The sequence below is a fragment of the Panthera leo genome, chromosome D3 (genome assembly GCF_018350215.1).
Source record: "Panthera leo isolate Ple1 chromosome D3, P.leo_Ple1_pat1.1, whole genome shotgun sequence".
Lineage (NCBI taxonomy): Eukaryota > Metazoa > Chordata > Mammalia > Carnivora > Felidae > Panthera > Panthera leo.
In genome coordinates this window covers 7579374-7601877 of record NC_056690.1, presented here as the reverse complement: position 1 = coordinate 7601877, position 22504 = coordinate 7579374, and the positions used below count along the sequence as shown (strand labels likewise).

The following is a 22504-nucleotide window of genomic DNA, read 5'->3' as shown; positions in this document are numbered from 1 at the left end:
GGGGCATTCTCGGGGTGGGGGGGGGTGGGTTGGGGAAGAAGACAAAGGGGCACTGGGTTTGCCAAGGCTCAAGGGCTTGTGTGTGTGGCTCTGCAGAGAACTTGGGGAGAAGTGGTTCCGGAGAGGCTTCTTGGGTGCTCTGCAAGCTGAAAGTCTGCAGACGGGGCTAACTGCCTTTTCTATCAGAAAATTAGAGCTAGGGGTCCTTGTAGACTCTGACAGGCAATACAGGGACATTGGGAGGGGGAGTCTGGGCACAAAGAAGTGGGTGGATGTCTCGTCCTGCACCTGCATGCTGGTGGCGTCTAGACCAGCTGCTGCTTCATCGGCCATACCTCCTGGACATCACTTCATTCGTTTCAGCATCTATTGAGTGCCTACTGTTTACCAGGTGCTATTAGTGCTAGGCATAAAGAGTCACCTAAGACCTTGTTCCTAACCATAACCCTTGAGGCATCCACAGGCCATGCCTGAGCCCCTAATTTATGTCCAGGTCTATTGTGGGATTGCAAAGAGGAGAGATGAGTAAGATCCAGTCCCTGCTTGTAGGATGTCTGCATCTGATTAGAAGGTTTTAAGACAACTCAAACCCACTTACTAAGACAATGCAAGTTAAAACCTCAATGACACAGTAATTTTCACCTAATAAGAAATTTTAAAACTTGGAATCCAGCATTGGTGAGGGTTTGGGGAACCAAATTTCTACTGGCCAGTCCTTGGGAGGAAGGAGCCCAGCTGCTCCCAGGCTGCATTTGGCAAAGCAAATCATTGCCACATTGTGTTCAGGTAACTGAGCTCTTAAAGGCTGGAGATCAGAGGCCAGAGACAAGACTCAAGGACTTCGAAGGTTAAAAGGTTTGCGGGTCCAGCTTTCATCCTAGGCTGGAACATTGACACTGAGGAGGGATTGACAGTGAGGCTCCCTCCCGTCCTGTGGAGTGAGAGCCCTCAGTTGGGGGAGCACTGGGTTCTGAAAACAGGGTTCCCACAGCTTCTGGACTGGACACAGGAAGTCCAGGGCTGGTCAGGGCCCTGCTGTAGATGGAGGAGCAGATGAGCCCAGGGCATGGGCTCCCAGGGAGAAACTGTCTGGGACGATGTGAGATGCTGTGTGGACAGTCTGTCATTTCTCTGTGTCTGCGTGGGATAACGTAGGTAGCTCCAGCTCTCTGTAAGTGTGTGTGTGTGTGTGTGTGTGTGTGTGTGTGTGTGCGCGCGCGCGCGCGCGTGCGCTGTGTTTATTCAACACACTGAGCACCTGCTCTGAGCCAGGTGTCATAGATACATCCATGAAGAAGACAGACAAAATTGCTGCTTTTCTGATGTTTACATTTGGGGAAGAGGGTTCAGAGAACAAACAAGGGGAAAAAATGAGTAATTTCAGATAGTGGTAAGCACCGTGAAGAAAATGAAACAGGGTGGTGTCGTGTAAAGTGGGGCTGCCTGTCTGTTTTAGATAAGGTAGCCGGAGGCCTTTTGGGGGAGGTGACAGTTGGTCCAAAACTTGAATTTGGATCAGGAGCCAGGCAGGCCAAGTTCTTGAAGCAGAGAGAACAGCAAGTACAAAGTCCCTGTTAGACAAAATACCACAGGCTGGGTGATTTAAACAACAGAAATCTATTTTCTTGTAGTTCTGGAGGCTCGAAGTCCAAAACAAGGTGAGGTGCCAGTAGGATTGGTTTCCCCTAAGGCCTGTCCCTGGCTTACAGATGGTCACCATAGCTTCATGTGGCCTTTGGGGGCTTGAACTCTGAGCTCTGAGGTCAAGAGTCTGACACTTAACCACCTGAGCCACCCAGGTGCCCTTTTTTAAAATTTTATTTTAAGTTTATTTATTTTGAGAGAAAGACCGAATGCACAAGTGGGAGAGGGGCAGAGAAAAGGAGGGACAGAATCCCAAGCAGGCTTTGTGTCATCAGCACAGAACCTGATGTGGGGCTCAAACCCACAAACTGAGATCACGACCTGACCTGAGATCAAGAATCGGGTGTTGTTTGATTTTTAATTTTTTAAAATATTTTTATTTTTGAGACAGAGAGACAGAGCATGAGCAGAGGAGGGGCAGAGAGAGAGGGAGACACAGAATCTGAAGTAGGCTCCAGGCTCCGAGCTGTCAGCACAGAGCCCGACGCGAGGCTCGAACTCACAGACTGTGAGATCATGACCCGAGCTGAAGTTGGACGCTTAACCGACTGAGCCACCCAGATGCCCCAACAATTGGGTGTTTAACCGACTGTGCCACCCAGGCACTCCCCTATCACCTTTTTTTAAACCTTAATTAACTCTTTAAAGTTCCTACTTCCAGGGGTCCTTGGCTGGCTCAGTCAGTGGAGCGTGTGACTCTTGATACCTGGGTCGTGAATTTGAGCCCCATGTTGGGTATGGAGATTACTTAAATAAAGTTCCTATCTCCAAAACCAGTCACATTCTAAGGTACTGGGGGTTAGGGCTGCGACATAGGAATTTGAGAGACACAATTCAGCCTATAACAGGACCTGAGGTACCAATGGGCTTGTCAGGTTCAAGGAGAGGACAGGGAGACAGGGCTTGAAGCTGGGGTGTGATTAGGGATGTGTTCTTAGGGTAGTGGGAAGCCCCTGGGGGCCCGAGTCCTTCTGTGGGTCTCATGGCCAATCTGTGAGTGGTTTATGTGTGATTGTGCATTTCTGTAGGACAGAGAAAAGCGCAGAGTCATGGCTTAGGTCTATTTCATGGCTGTTTCTGGGCCGCAGAGCAGCCCCCCCCCCCCCCCCCCCCCCCGCCAAGTCTGAGAACAAGAGCCACCTGTGTTTCCTTCCCCACCTGAGCTCCTTTTCCTTGTCCTCTCTCCAAGAATTAAAGGCTGGTGGGTGTCTCACCACTACGTGTCCACGTTCCTCTCTGGAGTGATGCTGACCTGGTGAGTCTCATGGGGGTCCATGAATGGGGGGAGCTGGCGGTAGGCAAGGGGGCACCTTCGGGGCTCCTGGCCTGGGCTGACTTTTGGGCCAAGAAGGAAAGCGTGAGCTTATAGCCAGGCCGCAGGGATCCCCCAGGCCCGCTGGGAGGTTTCTGGGGAGGTCCCAATGGCCTGCTGGCTGAGGCAGAGGTAACAGGGAGCGATAGAGCACACGGATGAGGCTCCAAAGGAGACAGATGGAGGGAGTGGGAATCAATAAGAACTTAGGCTTCAGAATGATGATATGTGTCCCCAGGTTGTAGAACGGGCTTAAAGCAATGACGGAAGTAATCTGGTCCAGCCTGAGAGACACTGGTGCTGAAGAAGGGCAGAAATCAGGGACCTCCGTTTAATTTTAAAAGCTTTTCTCTCTTAGTTGGAATAGAGAGGGACAAGGATGAATGTCTGATTTCACAGCATGCCTCACCTTTGCTTTTCCCCCACTTCTCTGCAGGCCTAACGGATTAATTTATCAGAAGTTTCGTAATCAGTTTTTAGCGTTTTCCATTTTTCAGAGTGAGTGTCTCTTGCCTAGATTGGGGGGAGGGGGCATGGTTTCCTGTGGCTTTCACTGATGGAGGCCCCTGTCATCCCTCCTCCCTTGTGAGGGGTATGTCTGGTGTGGAAGGGAGCTCCAGGCAGGGGAGGATCCCAGAAATCCAGGAAAGAGGCATCTCCCCCCAGATCACTGCCCCATCCTGGGGTAGGGGCAGCCTGACCACCCTCACCCCTAGAATCCCCCACCACTGCCTTTTCTTCCACATGTCACAACTGGACTAGTTGTGACTTTTGTGAACTGAGTGGTGTTGAAGGCACAACTCAAAATGGAAATAGAGTATATGTTCTTTTTCTCATTTAAGAATAATTCTGGATTTATGTACAGTGAACTGGTCCCAGAGGTCACCTCTGGGAATTGGAAGCTTGGATAGTTGGGAATAGCAACAGAGAGTTCTATTTTTCATCCAGTACCTGTTTGTTCCCTTTGAATTTTATAGTGTGTGTGTATTGCCAATTAAAACAATACAGTGGTTTTTTTTTACTTTTTTTTTAAATTTTTTATTTATTTTTGGGACAGAGAGAGACAGAGCATGAACGGGGGAGGGTCAGAGAGAGAGGGAGACACAGAATCGGAAACAGGCTCCAGGTTCTGAGCCATCAGCCCAGAGCCCGACACGGGGCTCGAACTCACGGACCGTGAGATCGTGACCTGGCTGAAGTCGGACGCTTAACCGACTGCACCACCCAGGCGCCCCTTTTTACATTTATTTTTAATGTTTGTTTATTTTTGAGAGAGAGAAAGCACGTGAGCAGGGGGGAGGCAGAGAGGGGGACAGAGGATCCGAAGCAGACTCTGTGCTGACAGCAGACAGCCAGATACAGATACGGGGCTCAGATATGGGGCTCGAACTCACGAACTGTGAGATCATGACCTGAGCCCAAAGCAGGAGTCAGATACTTAACGGACTGAGCCACCCAGGTGCCCCCATGATGGGTATTTTTCTGTGTCAATACAGAGAAGGCTATCTCTTCATTTTTAGTAACTACTAAGTATCTCATTGTATGAAAATGTCTCTTGCTGTCTTAGCATTACACACAGCTCCCAGCATGATGCCACCATTCCAACAAGTATCTATTGAGTGCCCACTGCATGCTTAGGAAAGCTCTAGAAGTTTCTAGCCTAATTGGTGCTTAGCTGGGTCTTCAGATAACCTGCTCCTATTGTATTCTGGATAAGGGATAAAGTGGGTTCAGGCTGAGTGTGTGTGTGTGTGTGTGTGTGTGTGTGTGTGTGTGTGTGTGTGTGTGTGTGTGTGTTGGGAATGGGAGGGGGCTGCCCTCTGGGCAGTGAAGACCCCTGGGTCTGCACAGAGCTGGTGCCGGGTCCTGCAGGCTCTGAGCCTGGTGCTGTGCTCCCCCTGCAGGCTGTGTCCAGTTCCTGCAATATTATTACCAGAGGGGCTGCCTCTACAGGCTGCGGGCTCTGGGAGAGAGGAATCATCTGGACCTCACGGTGGGTAAGTAGCCCAACCTGGGGGTAGGTAGACGAGTACTGGCCCCTCCTTGCTCCCCCAGACCTCACCCCTAACTTCCTACACTGGGAGCACAGACCAATAAAAACATAATAAGACCTACCACACACAAAACCAGGGCTGCTGGCCTCTTGCCTAAGTTGCTTTTCATAATTCATCATGGATTCTGTTTCAGCTGACAAGCTTGAGGCCAGCTGTGTGCCAGGCCTTGATGCATGCTTCTGTCTTACCAAGTGTCTATTTTTTTTAATCTGTGTTTTATATTATAATGCTAGCCTAGTGTTGTGCATGTATAATTTGTGTATAATATACCTACATATAAATATATATAGACACATATGTATATACATTGGGAAGGTGTGCTTAATTTTTAAAAATTTTTTTAAAATTCTCTTTTAATGTTTATTTATGAGAGAGAGAGAGAGTGGGGGAGAGGCAGAGAGAGAGGGGGGACAAGAATCTAAAGCAGGCTCCAGGCTTTGAGCTGTCACAACAGAACCTGACACGGGGCTTGAACTCATGAACCATGAGATCATGACCTGAGCCGAAGTCGGACGCTTAACCGACTGGACTACCCAGGCGCTCCTTTTTTTTTTAACTCATGGGGCGATTGCCCAGTCAGAAGAGCTTAAGAACTCGTTTCAACTTTCACAGAAAACTCATAAAATTCTGCCATCTTTTGAGATGGTCATTTTCGTTGAATTACTCTGCAACGTAGGCCCTACTTTGTCAGGACTCAGTTGAAGTGATGCATGCAAAAGTCCATTATAAAATGCAAAATTCTGTGCAAATTAAAGAACTTATTAAAACACAGTGCCTGTCATGTCAGCTTTCTGCAAGTGTCATCCAGCTCTAGGAGTTCTTGGTGACTTGAGGCCTGAGAGCAGTCAGGCCTGGTGCCAGGTGTTCTGCATGTGCTCTGGGTGATTTTCATAGCTGAGTGCTCACCCATCCACGAGAGGAGAGGGTTGTCCTCCCTGCCCCGTGTGGCTAGTCTCGGGGTGACTGGTGTGGCTAGGCCGCAGGCGCCTGGTGGGGCTGTGGGGGCAACTGAACCCCCTCACATGGGCCCTTGGCTTCCTCCTTCCTCTCCACAGAAGGGTTCCAGTCCTGGATGTGGCGGGGCCTCACCTTCCTCCTGCCTTTCCTGTTCTGTGGCCATGTGAGTCCCCCTGGAGTTTGTGGGTGTCCCCTGCTCTGGGCTGACCCTGGGAACGGGAGGTCTTCAGGCCTCTCCCACATTCACCAGCCATCCCCGGGCTGGGCCCTACAGGGTCCTGGGATGCCAAAGGCAAGAGACAGAAGTGGCCCTCAGCACCAGCATGCTGATTCCCACATCTTCAGGGTGTTCTGGCATAGGGTGGCCCCAGTTTCATTTTGGGGGGTTCTCAGTGTCTTGGGATAGGTGATACCAGAACCTTGGGGGAGGCTGGCCCATTCCCTGGGGTTCCCCATGTGGGACTCCAGGGGAGTCTGTTGGGACAAGCGGCGCCTGCCTCCCTCTCTCAGTTCTGGCAGCTCTACAATGCCGTCACGTTGTTTGAGCTCTCCAGCCACGAGGAATGCAGAGAATGGCAGGTATGGGGTGTGTGTGTGTGTGTGTGTGTGTGTGTGTGTGTGTGTGCGCGCGCGCGTGCGTGTGCTCTGGCGGGTGGCAGAGGGTGTCCTGCAGAAGGCTGGGCCAGCTTGGAGAGAATTCTTTCCTCAGCTACCTCTTGATTCCCCACCATGGGGCCCTGTGCTCAGAGCTCCCTGCTACTGGGGCCTGGGAGACTGGGAGGGAACTCGGGAAGCCGCGGAACCCCTAAGTGGTCTGAGAGCCCTATTGAATGCTATGGGTGGGGAGGGGAGGGGGCAAGAGAGAAGCCATCTCCAACCCTCCGTGACCCTGAGGATTCACAGCCTTCACACAGTTGGCCCAGATCTCTGCTTTCTGCTGGTGGAACCCCACAGTTTTCTGGCAGCTTACGCTAAGGGGGTCGCGAGGTCACGGAGGCAGAGTGGGCATCTCAGCCGGGAGCCGATCTGAGCTGGCTCAACCTTTTCCTCCTTTCCCCTCCCCCGTGCTGGGCCTTCCCCTATCTTCCCGCACGCCCCTGCCCCTGCCCAGGTGTTCGTGTTGGCGCTCACTTTCCTCGTCCTCTTCCTTGGCAATTTCCTGACCACACTCAAAGTCGTGCACGCGAAACTTCAGAAGAACAGAAACAAAGGGAAGAAGCTGTGAGCCAAGGGACCTGTGCACCCCCAGCCCCTGGGGTTCAAGACTGCAGGGGGTTCCAGCTGGCACCTGGCTGCACCTGATTTCCTCCCCACAGTGTCCTTGGCCACTGCAGCAGCCACCTCAGGGGCCAGCGCATCACTGGTAGAAGGGCCAAGGCCCTGGTCCCCGGTGGACAAGAGGAATGTGGCCCCTGCCCGTCTGCACAATGTTAGCCTGCTCAGCCTCCCTATTTATGACATATTTAACACGGGGTCCTCCCGACTGCCCTAGAATCCGCAGTCTTCCCTCGCTGCCCTCTCACGGCTGAGACTGGGTCAGTCTTCCTGGGCGGGGGCCTAAAGCCTCAGGGAGCCCCTCAGGTTGGGGTTTGGATGTGCCTCGCTGGAGTGCCGACCTGCTACTTACTGAGTCCCCAGCAGGTGGAAGGAAACCCCTCGGCGTCCTGTGGAGCCTCCCTCCCCGGGGCAAACCGGCAAACCGCTTCCGCTGTAAGCTCTCCTGGCCTCCGCTGCTCCGTGGTGGGGTATTTAAGTTCTCAGAGAATCACTGTCTGTCTGTGCCTGGTGCTCTTTGTGCTTCCTCTCCCTCCTGCTGGCCACCTGGGGAGAGGTGCCCTGCCTCCCTGAGGGCCTGGTCCCTGGGGTGGGCCTGAGGCGAGGGGGGTGCTGCTACCACCAGAGGGCGCCCCAGCCTTGGCATCACTTGGGTGGTTTGAGATTGTTTGGTGTTGGGTTTTTTTGAATTTGAAAGTTTGGCTTCCTGACCCCCACCCCTCAGCCCACCTTCCTGAATTCTTGCAGTGAGTGGGACCCTTACTTTCAGCGCTGGCTGGGACTTAAGCCATCACAGAGCTCACCCACCCTCCCCCTCAGGTTCTAGAATGTTGGTGGGGAGAGTCTGAGCAGGCTCACTTCTGGGAGGTGGCACTTGGAAGCCAGGACAAGTCCGCTGGTCACCTTGTGTCGGATTCTGTACTTGAATGCTTGTGGGGACGATGAAGAAGCTAGCAGGTTTGGTTGAACGTTCGGCGCCTTCTCCCACACGCGAGCCTCAGCTGCCTTTAACTATTTCCCTACAAACCCCCTCTGACCAGAGTTCAGGGCTGGCATCCACAGTCATGCTTTGGCTCTCAGGGGAGTTTAAGCTTCTTTTTTAATTGTTACATTTTTAAAATATGAAATTTCCCCTCCACCCCAGTAAGGGTCCACATAAAAACCCAGATTTCTACTTTCCCTAGAAAAATGGAAAGATCTGTCAACATTCCTACAGGGCAGTTCTTGGCTGGGCTGAGCTGCCTGCCTAGGATGGGGTGCTTGCTTTCTAGTATGCCACAGACCCACCACTCCCTTTTGTACCTGTCCTGTTTCACTCGTTTGCACCTCCCATCTGGCCCTTAAGGCACTTGAGTTTTCCCTAGACTAGGAGTCGGTAAACTTTTCCTGTAAAGGGCCAGATGGTAAGTAAATATTTGAGGGCCAGATAATCTGTTACAACTGCCTTAGCCTGCAGTTGTAGGGCAAAAGCAGCTAATGCATACATAAATGCTGTGTCCCATTTGGCTGTGTCCCAACAAAACTTTATTTACAAAAACAGGCAGCTGCCAGATTTGGTCCACAGACTATACGGTTTGTGGACCTCCGTCCTATATCATTTGTCCATGAGGCCTTGGATTGACGACGCTCTTGACTCCCCAGGTCATGGCAGGGCCTTGGGGAACCTGTGTGAGGTGGGTGGAATACAGAAGTCTCTTTCCCTAGCAATTGACTTCAGAGAGGCTCAGGCTTAGTGGGGCTGAGGCAGGAGATCCCGGGGAGGGCAGGAGGCACCTGAAGCCGTTATGCCGCGTTCAGTAAGGCTGACTCCTGGCTCACTCGGGAAGCAAGCAGCTCTCAATCTGTGGGGCATTAGAATCACCTGGGGCACTTGTTTAAAAGCTCCCGGAAGTGACTGCAGACCTTCCAGGAGGAGGTTCGGTGGATCTGCAGCTGGGGGTTAAGTGTGTTTTCACAGGAGGTCAAGGGGGTCTCGGCTCCAGAACTCCACATCCTGGCAGAAGTGGAGGCTGTGAGGGACAGAGGAAACTTGATGACTATTAAAATGAGCCAGTGCCGTCCTTTTGCAGATAGGGAGATAGTCCACAGAGAGGAGTGACTTCCCCAAGGTCACTCGGAGCCAATGTCACTTTCATCTCAAGTTCCTGGCACTGGGGGGTTGCAGGTGAGGAGCCCCTGAGCAGAGGTTGGATGTGTGGTCCAGGGTACTTTTTGCTTTTTGAGAGAGTTTCTTGTCCCCTGGTGGCCCAGCCAAAGGCTGAGACTGGAGTCCTCTGTGGGGGGGCCGGGGCCACTGTTGGCCCCCGTGTCCGGGGCTGGTGCCTGTGTTGTCCCGATAGGCCCCTATCCCATCGTGGTCCCCGAGCTCCTGGAGGAAGGAAGTGAGGAGCTGGAGAGTGCAGCCGTGCCTATCTCCAGAGCCCAGGGAGGCGGGTGACATGGGAGCAGCGGTCTTGGGGGGGGGGGGGGCCGTGTGGAACGCTGACGAATCCACACTTATCCACGTACCAGATGTAGTTCTTTGTTTTAAGCATAGGTTTTGAGGACCTATTGGGTGTGCAAAGGGGGATACACGTGGCTGGGGGGAGGCCGCGTACTCCTGAGTCCTGGGGACATACACCGGTTCCAGGTACAGAGGGACTGAGTCCAGCACCCTCACCCACCTCCGTGCGGGCCACAGCTCCAGTGTGAACCCAAAGGTGAGTTCATGGTCAGAGCCGCAGCTGGGAAATAAGAGATCTCCAGAATGTTCTAAGAGTCTAACCAGAGGCTCCAGACACAAGGAGACACCCACCTCCAGGTGCCCTTGGAAAGCTGGGGATGGGGCAGGATCTCGGGGTATAATCCGGGGCTGGTGGCCTGGCCCCTGTCAGTCTTGCCCTGAGGGCTTTGTGCCCTACCCAGAGGGGTCAGAGCAGCAGGCACAACCGGTGTTGTTTCTGCCGCTGTGCTTTCTTCAGAGCACTGAGGGCAACCTTGGCGGCCTCTCGGAAAACGTCCTCCACATTCTCCCGAAACTTGGCAGAACATTCTAGGTAGAGGGCGGCTCGGATCTGTTCGCAGGCGCTCTGACCCTGGGTGGGCGGGAAGGGCTGGCATTAGATGAGGGGCCTGGAGCACGGGGCACCTCCTGACACCCCCTCATGGATCTGGGGACTTGGATCTGGCTCTGGGGGGGCCCCCCGGGGCGGGGCAGATGTCTTGGTGTGGAGCCCCCTTCTCCCTATCCCGGGCCCAGCCCCCACCAGTGTGGGTGGATGGAACATAAAGGCCCGTCTGGTGTGGCCTGAGGGCTGCAGCTGCTGAGAGAAGCGTCCTGTCCACCTTCAGGCAGAGAGGGGGCCGGATCCCGACAACTGTGTCTGCCAGGCCTCTGCCGAGCTAGGGGCCTCCAGACACGAAGGGCTTCCTACTTGCCTCTCTCCTCTTCTCCAGAGCACAACTAAGGAAACTGCTTGCTAGGAGAGTAAAAACTCTCTCTTCTAACATTTGCTTTTATTAATGCTTCTTTTTATTAAACTTTCTTACCAGTGTTCTTTGTGTTCCTTTTATCATCCCGTGCCTCACCCAGAAAGCCGCAGGGTTTGGTTTTGCCCGTGACTCTCGTGGGTAGGGGAACCCTGCTTTTGAACAAGGCCTGCCTCTCCAGTCCCCTCTGGCAGACAGGACAGGATGGTGGTTAAGCACCCAGACTCCGGAGCCAGAGTGGGGCAGGATCCTGGCGATACGCTGCAGGTTAGCTGTGTGGCTCTTAACCTCCACTTAACCTCTCTGGGTCTCCACTTCTCTCCCACAAAATAGGGGATGCCAACAGAACACGCCTCAGCATTATAAGGATTAAAGGAGGCAGGGAAGAAGAGGGCGGAGAGGAGGGAAATGGAGGGGGAGAGAGGGGAGACCCCCTACCGACCTGCATGTAGGTGATGGGCTCCAGCTGGGCCGCCCTGAGCTTCCGCAGCTGCTCCTTGTCCTTCCTCAGGTCTGTCTTGCAGCCAATGAGCACCGTGGGGGTCCCACGGCAGAAATGTGTGACCTCAGGGAACCACTGTGGAGGGAGAAGGCAGGCATCAGGGCTGAGGCCAGATCCGTGGTCCCCACCCCTGAGGTAGGCTGGCTTGGTCGCGGGCCTCACCTTGATGAGGACGTTTTCATAGCTGGTGGGGTTCATGACGTCATAGCAGATGAGCACGAGGTGGGTGTTCTGGTAGGACAGGGGTCGCAGCCGGTCATAATCTTCCTGCCCTGAAACCGGAGGGTAGGTAGGGGTCAGGGAGGCACCACTTCCTTGTCCACCTGACTCCCCTGTCTGGGCTCCGATGGGCAAGGGGTTGGTGACTCTGTCTCTAAGGCCTCAGTTTCCTCGTCTGCAAAACAGAGGTGGCAACCCCCGGTAGCAAAGGTTACACGAGATGAAACCCATGCAGTGCCCAGAATGGCCTGATTACAGGGCGCTCAGGAGAAACTGGAGAAACTTGCTAGCGATTTTGCCCGTGACCATTACCGCTGCCCCCTTGCCCTGGCACCCAGGTTAGAGAGAGAGAGGCCGAATCCCTCCCCTCCCTGAAGGCTCAGGGGCTGGTGGGGCCCAGGCCACTGTGGGGCCGGGCAGGCAACCAGCACAGCTGCTGTCAAGCTCACCACACTCAGACTCACGTGGGGAGACTGAACACCCCTCCCCCAGCAGACTGAATCAGGGGCCAAGGCTGAGTGTGGCTTTTGAATGTTTTTAGTAATTTTTTCTATTGACAAGTTCAAACTTAAAAGTTGCAAAAGGGTGCCAAGAACGCCCTCAGATCTCCGAGTGTTTACACTTTGCTCCACTTGCCCTTTCTATACGTGAACACGTGAGCCACGCCAGAGTGATGGCCGGCGTCCTGCTTCTTCACCCCAGGACGGTGCCCTGCGGATTTTCTAAGAACGAGCACATTCTAGATCACCTCCCATAGTACAGGTATCAAACGTGAGCAACCACCACTGACGCTGTTCTCTAGCCAAACCCACAGGCTGTACTCAGGTGTCACCGGTGATGTCCCGTAGGGGGGTTGCTGTGGTCCAGAAGCAGGCCCGGGGTTATGCCCTGCACTTGGTCACCCTATGCCCTAGCGTTCTTAAAGGCACAAAGGTGACCTCCTTCCATTACTTGGGACGCAGAGGCCCAGGAATCCCCTGCCCCTACCCCGGCGAGGCGCCAGCCTACCCTCTGGCTCCCTCCCTGCCAAAGTTGGCCTTTCCACTGAAGGTGGACAGACCACATCCTGCTCCCGCCCCCCAGCTGCTGCCAGGATACTGCCACCTTCTCCCTTCCCACTGGTTCTCCCTCAATCCAGGACCCCTGAGGGCGTGCGGTGAACGGCAGCCACAGCTATGGCAGTGGCTGCGCCAGGAGGACTCCACGCAGCCATTCAGCCCGAGTCCCCCCAACACTGTCAGGGCCCGGCCGACTCAGATTCTTCTGTCCTTATCACCACAAAGCTGGAGAAATCCTCGTAAGATGGTGGGAAACAGGCCAGGATGCTGCTTCAGCTCATCTCCAAACTGTCCCCTCTCCTAATCTTTGTCCATGTCCTTCTAGACCTGTGCTGTCCCATAGGGTAGTCACTAGCCCCATGTGGCTATTTAAGTTAATTAACATTAAAAATTCAGGTTCTCCCTTGCACTAGCTACATTTCAAGTGATTCATCGCCACACAGGCCTAGTGGCTGCCGTAAATGGGCAGCTCAGGTGCAGGACCTGTATCACTGAAGAGAAGTTCTATTGGATAGCATGGCACCATCCGAGCCACAGCTGGTCGCCCATGATCTCCTGCTGCCTCTTAACAATCCACTCTCCCTCCACCCAGCAGCTGGATGAATCTAAAACGCGACTGAAATCCTGCCTCTCTCCCCTCAAAGGAAAAACATCTTCAATAGGGGCACCTGCATGGCTCAGTTAAGTGTCTAACTTTTCGGTCTTGGCTGAGGCCACGTTCTCACAGTTTGTGAGTCCCAGTCCCGAGTCTGCACGGAGCCTGCTTGGGATTCTCTCTCTCCCTGCCCTTCCCCTGCTCACTCTGTCTCTCTCTCTCTCAAAATGAATAAACTTAAAAAATATATACCTTCAATAGCTCTCTATTGCCTTTTGTACTAAATCCAAACATCTCCCAGGGGTCCACATGACCTGCACCCACGGACCCTGACCTTATCTCCCTCCCCCCCACTGTTTCCAAACCCACCAAGCTCTGGTGCCTCAGAGCCTTTGTACTTGCTGTCTTCCCACACCTGGAATGCTTTTCAAATTTTTTTTTTTCACATTTTCTTTTTAGCATTATTTAAAAATATTCAGGCTGACAGTCCACGTTATTTCCTTTTCTAGGATAATTGTCTCCTCTCTACTTCTACTTCAAATTGATACCCCCCTTATGCTTTATATGCTTTTTATTATTTTTTTTAATGTTTATTTTTGAGAGAGGGCAAGCGGGGGAGGGGCAGAGAGAGGGGCATAGAGGATCCTAAGCGGGCTCTGCGCTGACAGTAGCGAGCCCAATGTGGGGCTCAAACTCATGAACCACAAGATCATGACCTGAGCCAAAGTTGGATACTCAACTGACCGAGCCACCCAGGTGCCCCACTTCTTTTTTTTTTTTTTTTTAATGTTTTTTATTTATTTTGAGAGACAGTGCAGGGGAGGGGCAGAGAGAGGGAGAAAGAGAATCCCAAGCAGGCTCCGCACTGTCACTGCTCAACTTCATGAACCGTGAAATCATGACCTGAGCCAAAATCAAGAGTCAGACGCTTAACACGCTGAGGCACCCAGACGCCCTGCTTTAGACACTTCTTAGAGTGCTTTTGCCTAGGGACAGTTAAGAAATCCTTACAGCCACCACCCAATATGCTAGTCAAGAAGTTAAGAATGCTCCCATGTACACTGAGCTCAAAGAAGTGACCTGCCCGAGGTCATCAGTGAGCCAGGCAGGACTCAACCCCAGTTTATCAAGTTCTGGGTCAAGCATTCCTTCTGCTGATACCAGCAAGGCTCTATTCCGCTTTGCATTGTGCAAAAATAGGTTCTGGTCCTCCATGATTTAATGATGTTTCCTAATTCTGGCATAACATACATATCCATTCCCTGTTAGAAATATGGCAGGAGTAGGGGCACCTGGATGGCTCAGTCGGTTAAGCGTCCGACTTTGGCTCAGGTCATGATCTCGAGGTTCCTGAGTTCGAGCCCCACGTCGGGTTCTATGCTGACAGCTCAGAGCCTGGAGCCTGCTTCGGATCCTTGTCTCCCTCTCTTCTGCCCCTCCCCCACTTACATTCTGTCTCTCAAAAATAAATAAACATTAAAAAAAAAAAAAAATAGGGCCGGAGTGGACAAGTAGTTGTAAAACAGGCCTCTTGTGCTCCAACGGCTTCCCTCATCCTGACTGGCTGGCCCCTCAAGAGAGGCCGTCCCTCGTCTCTCACCACACAGAGTCTCCCCCACCCTGGGTGTCCACAATCCGTGCTCAGACACTGACTGGTTTACTGCCTGTCTCCCCATGGACTGTAAGCACCCTGGGGGCAGGGACCATGTCTGTCCTCGCAAATAACCCCTGGCGCCCGGCAGGCGTCCAGTCAAGACCGGCTGGTTGTTGGCTGACGCTGTTCAGCTCTTGTCAGATGCAGCAGAGACCAGGGCCGCGACGTGCCAGGGGGTTTAGCAATTACGGCCTATGAGGATTTCAGCAGAGCTGATGAGGGCAGAAGTCGGGCAGCCGTGGGTTGAAGGAGGAAGCCAGACCTAGCCTGCTCCCCTTTGGGGGCCTCTGCCCTTGCTGTTTCTAGAAGGTTCTTCCCCAGGTAGCGGCAAGGCTTGCTCCCTCCTTTCCTTCAGGTCTCTGCAGAAACGTCACCTCCTCGGGGGCAGCTTTCCTGACTGCTCGGAGACAAAGCCTCCGACCCAGTCTGTCCCACGCCCGACCATGGCTTTATTATTCTTCTGAGTATGTATCACTACCTGACGTTTGGTTTGGGTTTGGCTTTGTCTCCCCACCATGAGCACGGTTGCCCCTGAGGACAGGGACCATCTCTGTCATCCCCTGGGATGCAGGCGCACGCAATAAACGTGTGGTGAGTGAACGAACGAATGAGTGGGTGAGTAGGTGTAACAATAATCTCCCCGGCTGTCAGCAAGGGCGTTTCACCTCGATCACCTGTGTTAATTTAAGCAGCCACCTGGGAGGTAAGCTGGGCGGAGAAAGTTCTTCCTGTTAGGAGCCCATGTGGCTGACGGGGGGGCCTTTTGCAAGGTCATAGACAGGTTCCCTGTGAGCTGGAGAGCCAGCTCAGTCCCTAACTCCAAGGTCAGCTGCCGGCCGCGCCGCTCGAAAATGGCCAAAAATTCTCTCAGGGAGCCTTCCCCAAGATCCCGACTGGGAATTGACCTCTGGACCTTGTTTCCTCACAGATGGTCTCCTGACCTGTGAAACAACACACCTCGGCAGTGCTCACTCATGACGAAGGCTCGTTGTGCTCTCTCATGGCTTCATTTGAAGCCCGTGGCCTACACTACCTCATCACGATGCCAACAAGGTAGGGCTGTAGTTATCCCCATTTTAGAGATGCAAGAAAGTGTAGCACAGAGAGGTGAAGCGAGTTGCCTTAAGGTCACACAGCTAAGGGGACACTCTGTAAAAGACAGAGGACCGTAGGTGAGACTACTGGGGGTGCCTCTCTCAGTCCACTCGAGAGGGTAGGGAGCTGTCCTCACCCTACAAGCCCCAGGCCCGACCAAATAAGGCAAAGACTGCCAACACAGGTATCTCAAGAGAGAGGGGTTCTGGGAGGGGATGGGCAGCCAGCTCAGCTTCCAGCTCCCTCCTCCAGGTTGCCTTCCTGGCTTGACTGTGCCTGGCTCAACTTTCCCAAGATTCAGTGTGGACCTCCACGTGGGGACCAGGCCAACAAACAATGGACTCCCGCATGCTGTTGGCCTCATGTCCCCTCGGGAGGTGTGGAGTGTCCTGACACCTCTCCTCTATGAGTCAGGAGAGCCAGGCTACACTCAGACTCTCATTCCGTGACTCGGGTGCCTTCCCTCCCTGGACCTCAGTTTCCTTATCTGGCAAAGGGGGTGATAACCCTGCCCCTGATACTGGAAATAAAGGACTGGGAGGCTGAGCAATGTCGGACAAAGGGGAAGGACTGTTACTATGGTTACTATTGAACCAGAAACTTCTGGGTGGGGGGGGGGCTGGGCGAGGGGTTCTAACCCTGGATCTTTGGACCCACAAGTTTTAGGGGGCCCTCCAGCCACAAGGCGATACTAATACCCTCCCCATCTACCCACACTGATGCCAGGGCTTAAAGGGGCCAAGTCACCTGTCCAGAGGCACACCGGGCTTCCACTCTGGCCTCTGCAGATGAGCTTGCACGGAGTCACGTGCAAAAGGACGCATTTGTTTCTGAAGAGGAAAGGTCTTCTGGGCCCCAGCTCCCCTTGAAGTGGCCCATCTTCCTGAAGCTGGCAGTGCAGCAGGGTGGGGAGGAAGTGAGGCTCTCGCCTAGCATGAGGGTATTTCCTTTGTGGGAAGGAGCTTTGCTGTGTCAGTCATCTCTGCAGGGGCAGGGATCGCTAAGGCCTGGAGCCCGGTTGAGGAGAGAGGGTGTCACTGGGCCACAGTGGTCCCCAAATATTCTGGACCTACCAGAGCAGGTGGTTCCCAGCTCCAGCCAGGACGTCGGTCAGGGGAGGGGCGCAGGCAGCATGAGAAGGGGAAGCTGCCAGAAGAGGAACCCGTGTATTGCTACTGGGGCCCGCCCACCTGTGCTTCCTCCCCAGGCAGGAGGAGCTGGGCCGGGGCAGCCCCAGCCTGGAGCTGAGGCCACATTCTGACTGGCCCTTGGCTTCAGCTCTTCAAGCCTCCAGGGCTCCTCGCCCCTAGACACCCCTCTTGTCCCCGATTCCCTGTCTCACAACTCCTTTGCCCCCAACTTTTCCTATTGTTGCCATCTCAGGCTGGGAAGGGGACCACAGCCCCCCACCTCCCCGGGCAACCCCCATTCCATTCTGTGACACCCTCACCCCGGGGCCCACCCCAAGGCCCGCACAGCTCCATCTCTAGTCGGTGTCTTAACAGCCCACCTTGTCCCCACCTCCCTTCTGTCCAGGAAACTTCAGACCACACCACAGCTTCCTGCCTCTGACAGTGTCAGGGCGGGGTGGGGGGTGGGGGCAGGGGAGCCCGCCTCCCCCTCACCTGTCAGCACTAAGAGCTCCACCTCCCCTCAACCACGCTCAAGCCACTGTGTCTGTATCTGCTTCCGCAGGATGGAGACGCACAGCCAGACTGGCCTCCCACGTGACTCCCACAGACTGGCCTCCCCTGTGGCCAAGGTCCTGGGTGTGGAGAAATTCAGCCTCTCAGGGGCCACCCTGAGCCCACAGCTCTGGCTGATCAACCAGTGGTTGGTCAGAAAGATGCTACTCTGCACTCCCCTCCACCGCCCCACCATAGGGTTTAGCTCATCAGGTTCCAGAACCTTCTACAATAACTTTTACTAGACTCATCTCCAGTATAGTCATTCCCTTCACCCCCTTAGTCTCTATCTTTCTCTAGTAGGTCACCTGGCCACCCTTTTCTGCTGTTTATTTTTGATATCCATCTACCCCACAGGTAGAGAGGATCTCACTGCCTTTATTACACAGGACCTTCTCCAAGGGTGTCTCTGAATCCAGATTTATTCTTTCTATTCTTTTTTTTTTCCAATGCTTATAAATTTTTGAGAGAGAGAGAAAGAGCACGAGCAGTGGAGGGGCAGAGAGAGAGGGAGACACAGAATCTGAAGCAGGCTCCAAGCTCTAAGCTGTCAGCACAAGAGCCAGATTCGGGGCTCGCTTAACCAACTGATCCACCCAGGCGCTCCTCAGATTTATTCTTCATTCATTCCATAAGCGCCGTGCTGGACACTTGGTGTGTAGAAGAGGAATGACCCAGTCTCTCCTTCATGTTCCTCGCAACAGGGCTTCCTGGGTCACGGTAGGACACCCTTGAAGAAACACCCATGTTTCTTTCTCCCTGAGTGTTCCTCCTTGGGCCGTCCTGCTGACTCTGAAGCCATTCTACTCCCCCGGGACTCCACTGAGAGGTTCAAACCCCAGCTCTGTTTTTCTGCTGCTTGGGAGAACCTTGCTGGGAGGGCAGGGCGGGGGCCAGCACAGATCTCTGCAGGCCACGGATTCAGAACAGGTTGGGTTTGGGTCTGAGCCTGAACGATGGTGGTGTGAGGGGGTGGTGCTTAAAAACTCACAACACTTAGTGAGCCCTTCCCAAGAGCCAGCCCCTGTGTTATACATCACATGGATCTAATTTACTCCTCAAGACTGTTTTAGCCCTGATTACAGAGGAGGAACCTGAGGTCCAGGTGTCCCCGATGACACACAGCCGAGGAGCCAGTGTCAACAAAGCCCAGGTCTGATTCCAAAGCATGTGGCAGGAAGATCGTTGTTGCCCTGGTGGCCGCCCTGGTGCCTCTGATGGCTGGGCCTGAAGCTCCGCCATCCCTCCCGCAGCACCTGTTAGCGCAAATCCTTCCTTACACCAAGCAGAAACTTCCAGAACCTCCACACCACAATCTGTCCTGACATGTTCTTTGAACATCCTTCTCTGGGCAAGGCCACGATGACCAGAAGTGGTCCCTGTGTTGGGTCTGATGGGGGAGGCTTCCACGAACAGTGAACCCCAGGGGCCCTGAGGGCAGAGGAAGGAGGAGTGACCACTCCCCTCTGACTCTCCCTGCTGCACCAGCACCCCACCCACAAAGTGGGGCTAATGGACCTGCCCCTCCCTGGGTCCCCAACAGGAAGCATGTGAAACTAAAAGTGTTCCAGCCACACCATGATTTTTACTGCTCCTAGAGCTATGTCCCTGGGAATTCCTCAACAACTTTTGGCTTTCTCAGTTCACAGGGCTGGAAGCACAGCCCTGCTCTGGGGGTAGCCCTTCGGGGTCCTCATCCAACAAGATGGGGCTCCTTAGAAGCCGCTACGGGCGGGAGCCACCATACAGTAAAGGCTGATGAAGTCAGGAACGGAGGAGGGGTCTGGGGGCCAGACAGTCCCTTTTCTGATTCTCTCCAGGGTGGCATGAGAGATCCATTGACAGGCTTGGGGTGGGGCATGTCTGGGTTTGGGCTCCGTCCTGTCCCGGGCCAGGGGAGACTTCCCCTTACACATACAAGGCTTGGCTGGCAGGGAAAAGGGCACCTGATGACATGGTTCCACGCAGATCACTAAACACTGAGTCACAGAGGTTGGGTGAGGTTCCATCCGGGGATCCTGACCTTTGTCCCCCAGTGTTGGCTGAGCCCAGAGGGGGACTGAGGGCAGGATGCAAGCTCCTTGGGGGCAGACCCCCCCACCCCCTCCCTGCAGCTCCCAACAACAGGGACTCTAATATCTGACTCGATTCGCATAAATCCACTTGCTTTAGGAGCTGCAGGTGGCAGAGAGAACCTTATTTTGGACTTACGTTCCCTATAGCTCTGTTCCTTCCTCAGTGCCTGGTTTATTCGTAGGGAACCAGGAAGACACAGAAAACTGTAGCCACAAAATCCTAGAACCACAGGCTCAGAACTGTAGACCACAGAATTCCAGAGCCGTGTATTGTAGCCTATGGAATCCCAGAAGTGTGGAACTCAGAATCAATATCCACAGGACCCTGGAGCCTCAGGACTGTCAACCACAGAATCCCGGAGTCACAGGCTCTGATCTGTAGCATGGAATATTATAGACCCGACCCAGAAATTCAGCCCACAGAATCCCAGCATCAGTGGACTCAAACCTGCAGCCCACAGAGTCTTAAAGAGACCACAGCATGCAACACATGAAATCCTGGAACCATGGGGTGCAGAAGTGATGCCCACGGTTTTCTAGAACCACAGGAGAGGAACGAAGCCGTGGGTTCCCAGCATATCAGCGCTAGGAAGGTGGCGGAGGAGCTCATGTCATTCAAAGACCCTCCTTTCAAAGGGGCGACTGAGGCCCTCTGAGCTTCCAGGGCCACCCTGCCAGCGCCCCTCCGCAGCCTTCAGGAGTGACAGGATGTCAGGGCCCAAAGAGGCTGGTGGGGGTGGGGGGAATGCCCGGAGGGGGATACCCGGGCGGGGGAAAAACCCTTTGGACACCCGGGACCCTCGGCGCGCAGGCGCACTCACCAGCGGTATCGTATAGGTTCAGGGTCACCTCCTTGCTGCCCACATTCACTCTGGCCGTGTACTTCTCGAACACGGATGGGGCGTAGTGCTGTCGGAGAAGGGGTCGGGCTGGTTCTTAAGGGGTGCGACGGAGGCCCGGGTACGGCTGCACCGCCCGCCTTCTCCCCATCCAGCTCACCTCCCCTCACTCTGATGGGCTCTGGAATTCCCGAGGAAGAGCCCCGGGGTGGCGGCTGCCTCTCCGCGCGCTGGACGCCGGGGAGCCGGGGTCCAGGCTGAAGGCCGTCCGTCGCCCCCGATGGTCCCAAGCCCATTTCCCCCGTAGCCTAACCCTCACCGCCCCCCCCACCCCCCCGGCGGGCCTCACCTCAGGGAAGGAGCCCTGGCTGTACACCATGAGCAATGATGTCTTGCCGCAGCCGCCGTCACCCACGATCACAATCTTCAGCTCCTTCCTGCCCGGGTCCGGGCCCGGGGCCCCGGGGGCGTCCATAGCCGGGAGCCGGCGGCACTGGCAACAGCGCGCGGGACAGACCGCTGGGGCTGAGAGATCGGGGGCGGGGGCGGGATCCAGGGGCGGAGCTAGAGAAGCCCCTCCCACTTTGTGCAGGCATCGCCTCCGCCAGGCAGCCACCCGGGCCCACCTCCCAACCTGTCTTCCTTCTCGTTAGGGTCCTAGCCCGGTGCGTTCACCTGTCATTCCCAGAGAAACTGAGGCAGCTGAGATACAGGAGCTCAGCCTGAAGCGCGGCTCCCACTTGCTCCCCTGCACGTCACGGCGCGCCCCCCACCGGCAAGATTCGATGGTTTCCGCGGTACCTCGCTGGGCACCCCTGATTGGCAGGCTCCGCCTTCTGGCAGGGCCCCGCTGATTGGTCGACTCGGCCTCCCCCATCTGACAGAGACTCTTTGATTGGCGGACCGTTGCCCCAGCACCAGAGTTCAGGAGACTGGGTCTCCAGCTCTGGGAAAAGCCCCCTCGCTTTGCCCCGCCCCAGCTGTGTGGCCTGGGGCAAGTCGGCTTCCGACCTCAGTTTCCCCACTAGGTAGGTTGGTCGAGCCAGGAAAGATGCTAGCACAGGGGGCGTGCCTGCCCACCTAGCCCAGCCCTACGGGCGCCAGTGTGGGTGCAGGTTGGGGGTGGGGAAGAGCGGTTCCCCTCACCTACCCCTCCCACTTCCCTAAGAGCGCAAGGTGGGCGTCTGGCGCCCTCTGGCGGGCAGTCATCTTGGGGCGGACGGCTTGGAAGGCAGGTGAACTCCGGGAACAATTTCCTTTGGGGGTTGGCCCCAAACCACGCGGGCGGAAGCCCCTTTCTAGCAGGGGCCAGAGGCGTGAACCGAGGAAGACACCGTCGAGGAAGGGATGGGGAAAGCTAGGACAGATCTAGTTGTGAGAAGCTGGGCCCATTGATAACTTCCACCCCACCCTTAAATTTGATTTGATTAAGCGCTCTCCAGCCATTAGCCACATATCTTCAGGCCACAAGCCAGGCAGCCTCATCAATCCTCCCACGCCCCTTGATTAAAACAACTATTTATTAAGCACTATGTGCAGGATAACACGGGGGCTGCTGGCTGAGACTACCCAACCCTTCCCTCCCTGCAACAGTCCTTCCCAAAAGCCAGGCTAGTGGTCAGGAGAGGCAGGAGACCCCTGGAGCCCGTGTGCGGCAAGCAGGCATTGAAGCATGGCTAAGTGAGGGAGAGGGGTCCAGCCAGCTGGGGTAGGATCTCTGGTAGGTTCCTCAGAGAGGGCTAGGCAGGACTCAGGATCTTCTTGCCCCACCCCCATTCCATTCCCGGGAAGATTCTGAATTTCCAAGTTCTCAGTAAAGACCAAGTAAATTTTACTTCAGGGAGGAAATTGCCAACCTGGCAATTTTGTTAAGTGCCCCGTCCGTTCTCAGCGGATGCAAGGCAGGTCTGACCACCAGAGGGCAGCAGCGACCGCTCGTGAGAGCTTACAAAAAAGCCTACAGCTGGGAAAAGGAGGTAAGGCCCCCCCCCCCTAGTTCCACGCTATTATGTGAAAGTCCCAAGCTTTAGGCAGCCGGTCAGAGAGCCACCTGCTAGGTCAAGCACCGCCCC

At 54.7% G+C, this 22504-nt stretch overlaps 2 protein-coding genes across 7 annotated transcripts in view; one reads left to right on the top strand and one right to left on the bottom strand.

Annotated features, from left to right (window-relative positions):
• Positions 1-17994, top strand: part of TMEM120B (transmembrane protein 120B) — a 52669-nt gene extending 34675 nt beyond the window's left edge. The window contains exons 7-14 of one of the 6 annotated variants that reach the window (XR_006195174.1): positions 2834-2899; positions 3393-3454; positions 4861-4953; positions 6066-6130; positions 6478-6546; positions 7079-8199; positions 15094-15791; positions 17529-17994. Coding sequence is in view for 1 of the 6 variants with exons in the window: in XM_042910224.1 (XP_042766158.1) it covers positions 2834-2899; positions 3393-3454; positions 4861-4953; positions 6066-6130; positions 6478-6546; positions 7079-7192 (469 nt within the window). In the remaining 5 variants the exon portion in view is untranslated. Of the gene's footprint in view, positions 1-2833; positions 2900-3392; positions 3455-4860; positions 4954-6065; positions 6131-6477; positions 6547-7078; positions 10260-15093; positions 16568-17528 lie in introns of those variants that run through there. The other 5 variants (XR_006195173.1, XR_006195175.1, XR_006195176.1 and 2 more) reach the window with 5 other exon arrangements.
• RHOF (ras homolog family member F, filopodia associated) lies at positions 10152-21208 on the bottom strand. The gene is made up of 5 exons (XM_042910226.1): positions 20782-21208; positions 20415-20502; positions 11375-11484; positions 11153-11287; positions 10152-10316 (listed from the first exon to the last, which is right to left on the bottom strand). The coding sequence occupies exons 1-5, from the start codon at positions 20905-20907 to the stop codon at positions 10152-10154; spliced, it is 624 nt and encodes a 207-aa protein (XP_042766160.1). The 5' UTR covers positions 20908-21208.
• Positions 21209-22504: the final 1296 nt, after the last annotated feature.

What these genes read in the sequence shown, in the direction of transcription:
- RHOF (XM_042910226.1), bottom strand. Translation starts at nt 20,907, where the DNA reads ATGGACGCCCCCGGGGCCCCGGGCCCGGACCCGGGCAGGAAGGAGCTG. An exon ending in GCCAGGGCTCCTTCCCTGAG is followed by an intron (nt 20,503 to 20,781) that starts GTGAGGCCCGCC and finishes CTTCTCCGACAG; the next exon opens with CACTACGCCCCATCCGTGTT. An exon ending in ATGAAAACGTCCTCATCAAG is followed by an intron (nt 11,288 to 11,374) that starts GTGAGGCCCGCG and finishes CTCCCTCCACAG; the next exon opens with TGGTTCCCTGAGGTCACACA.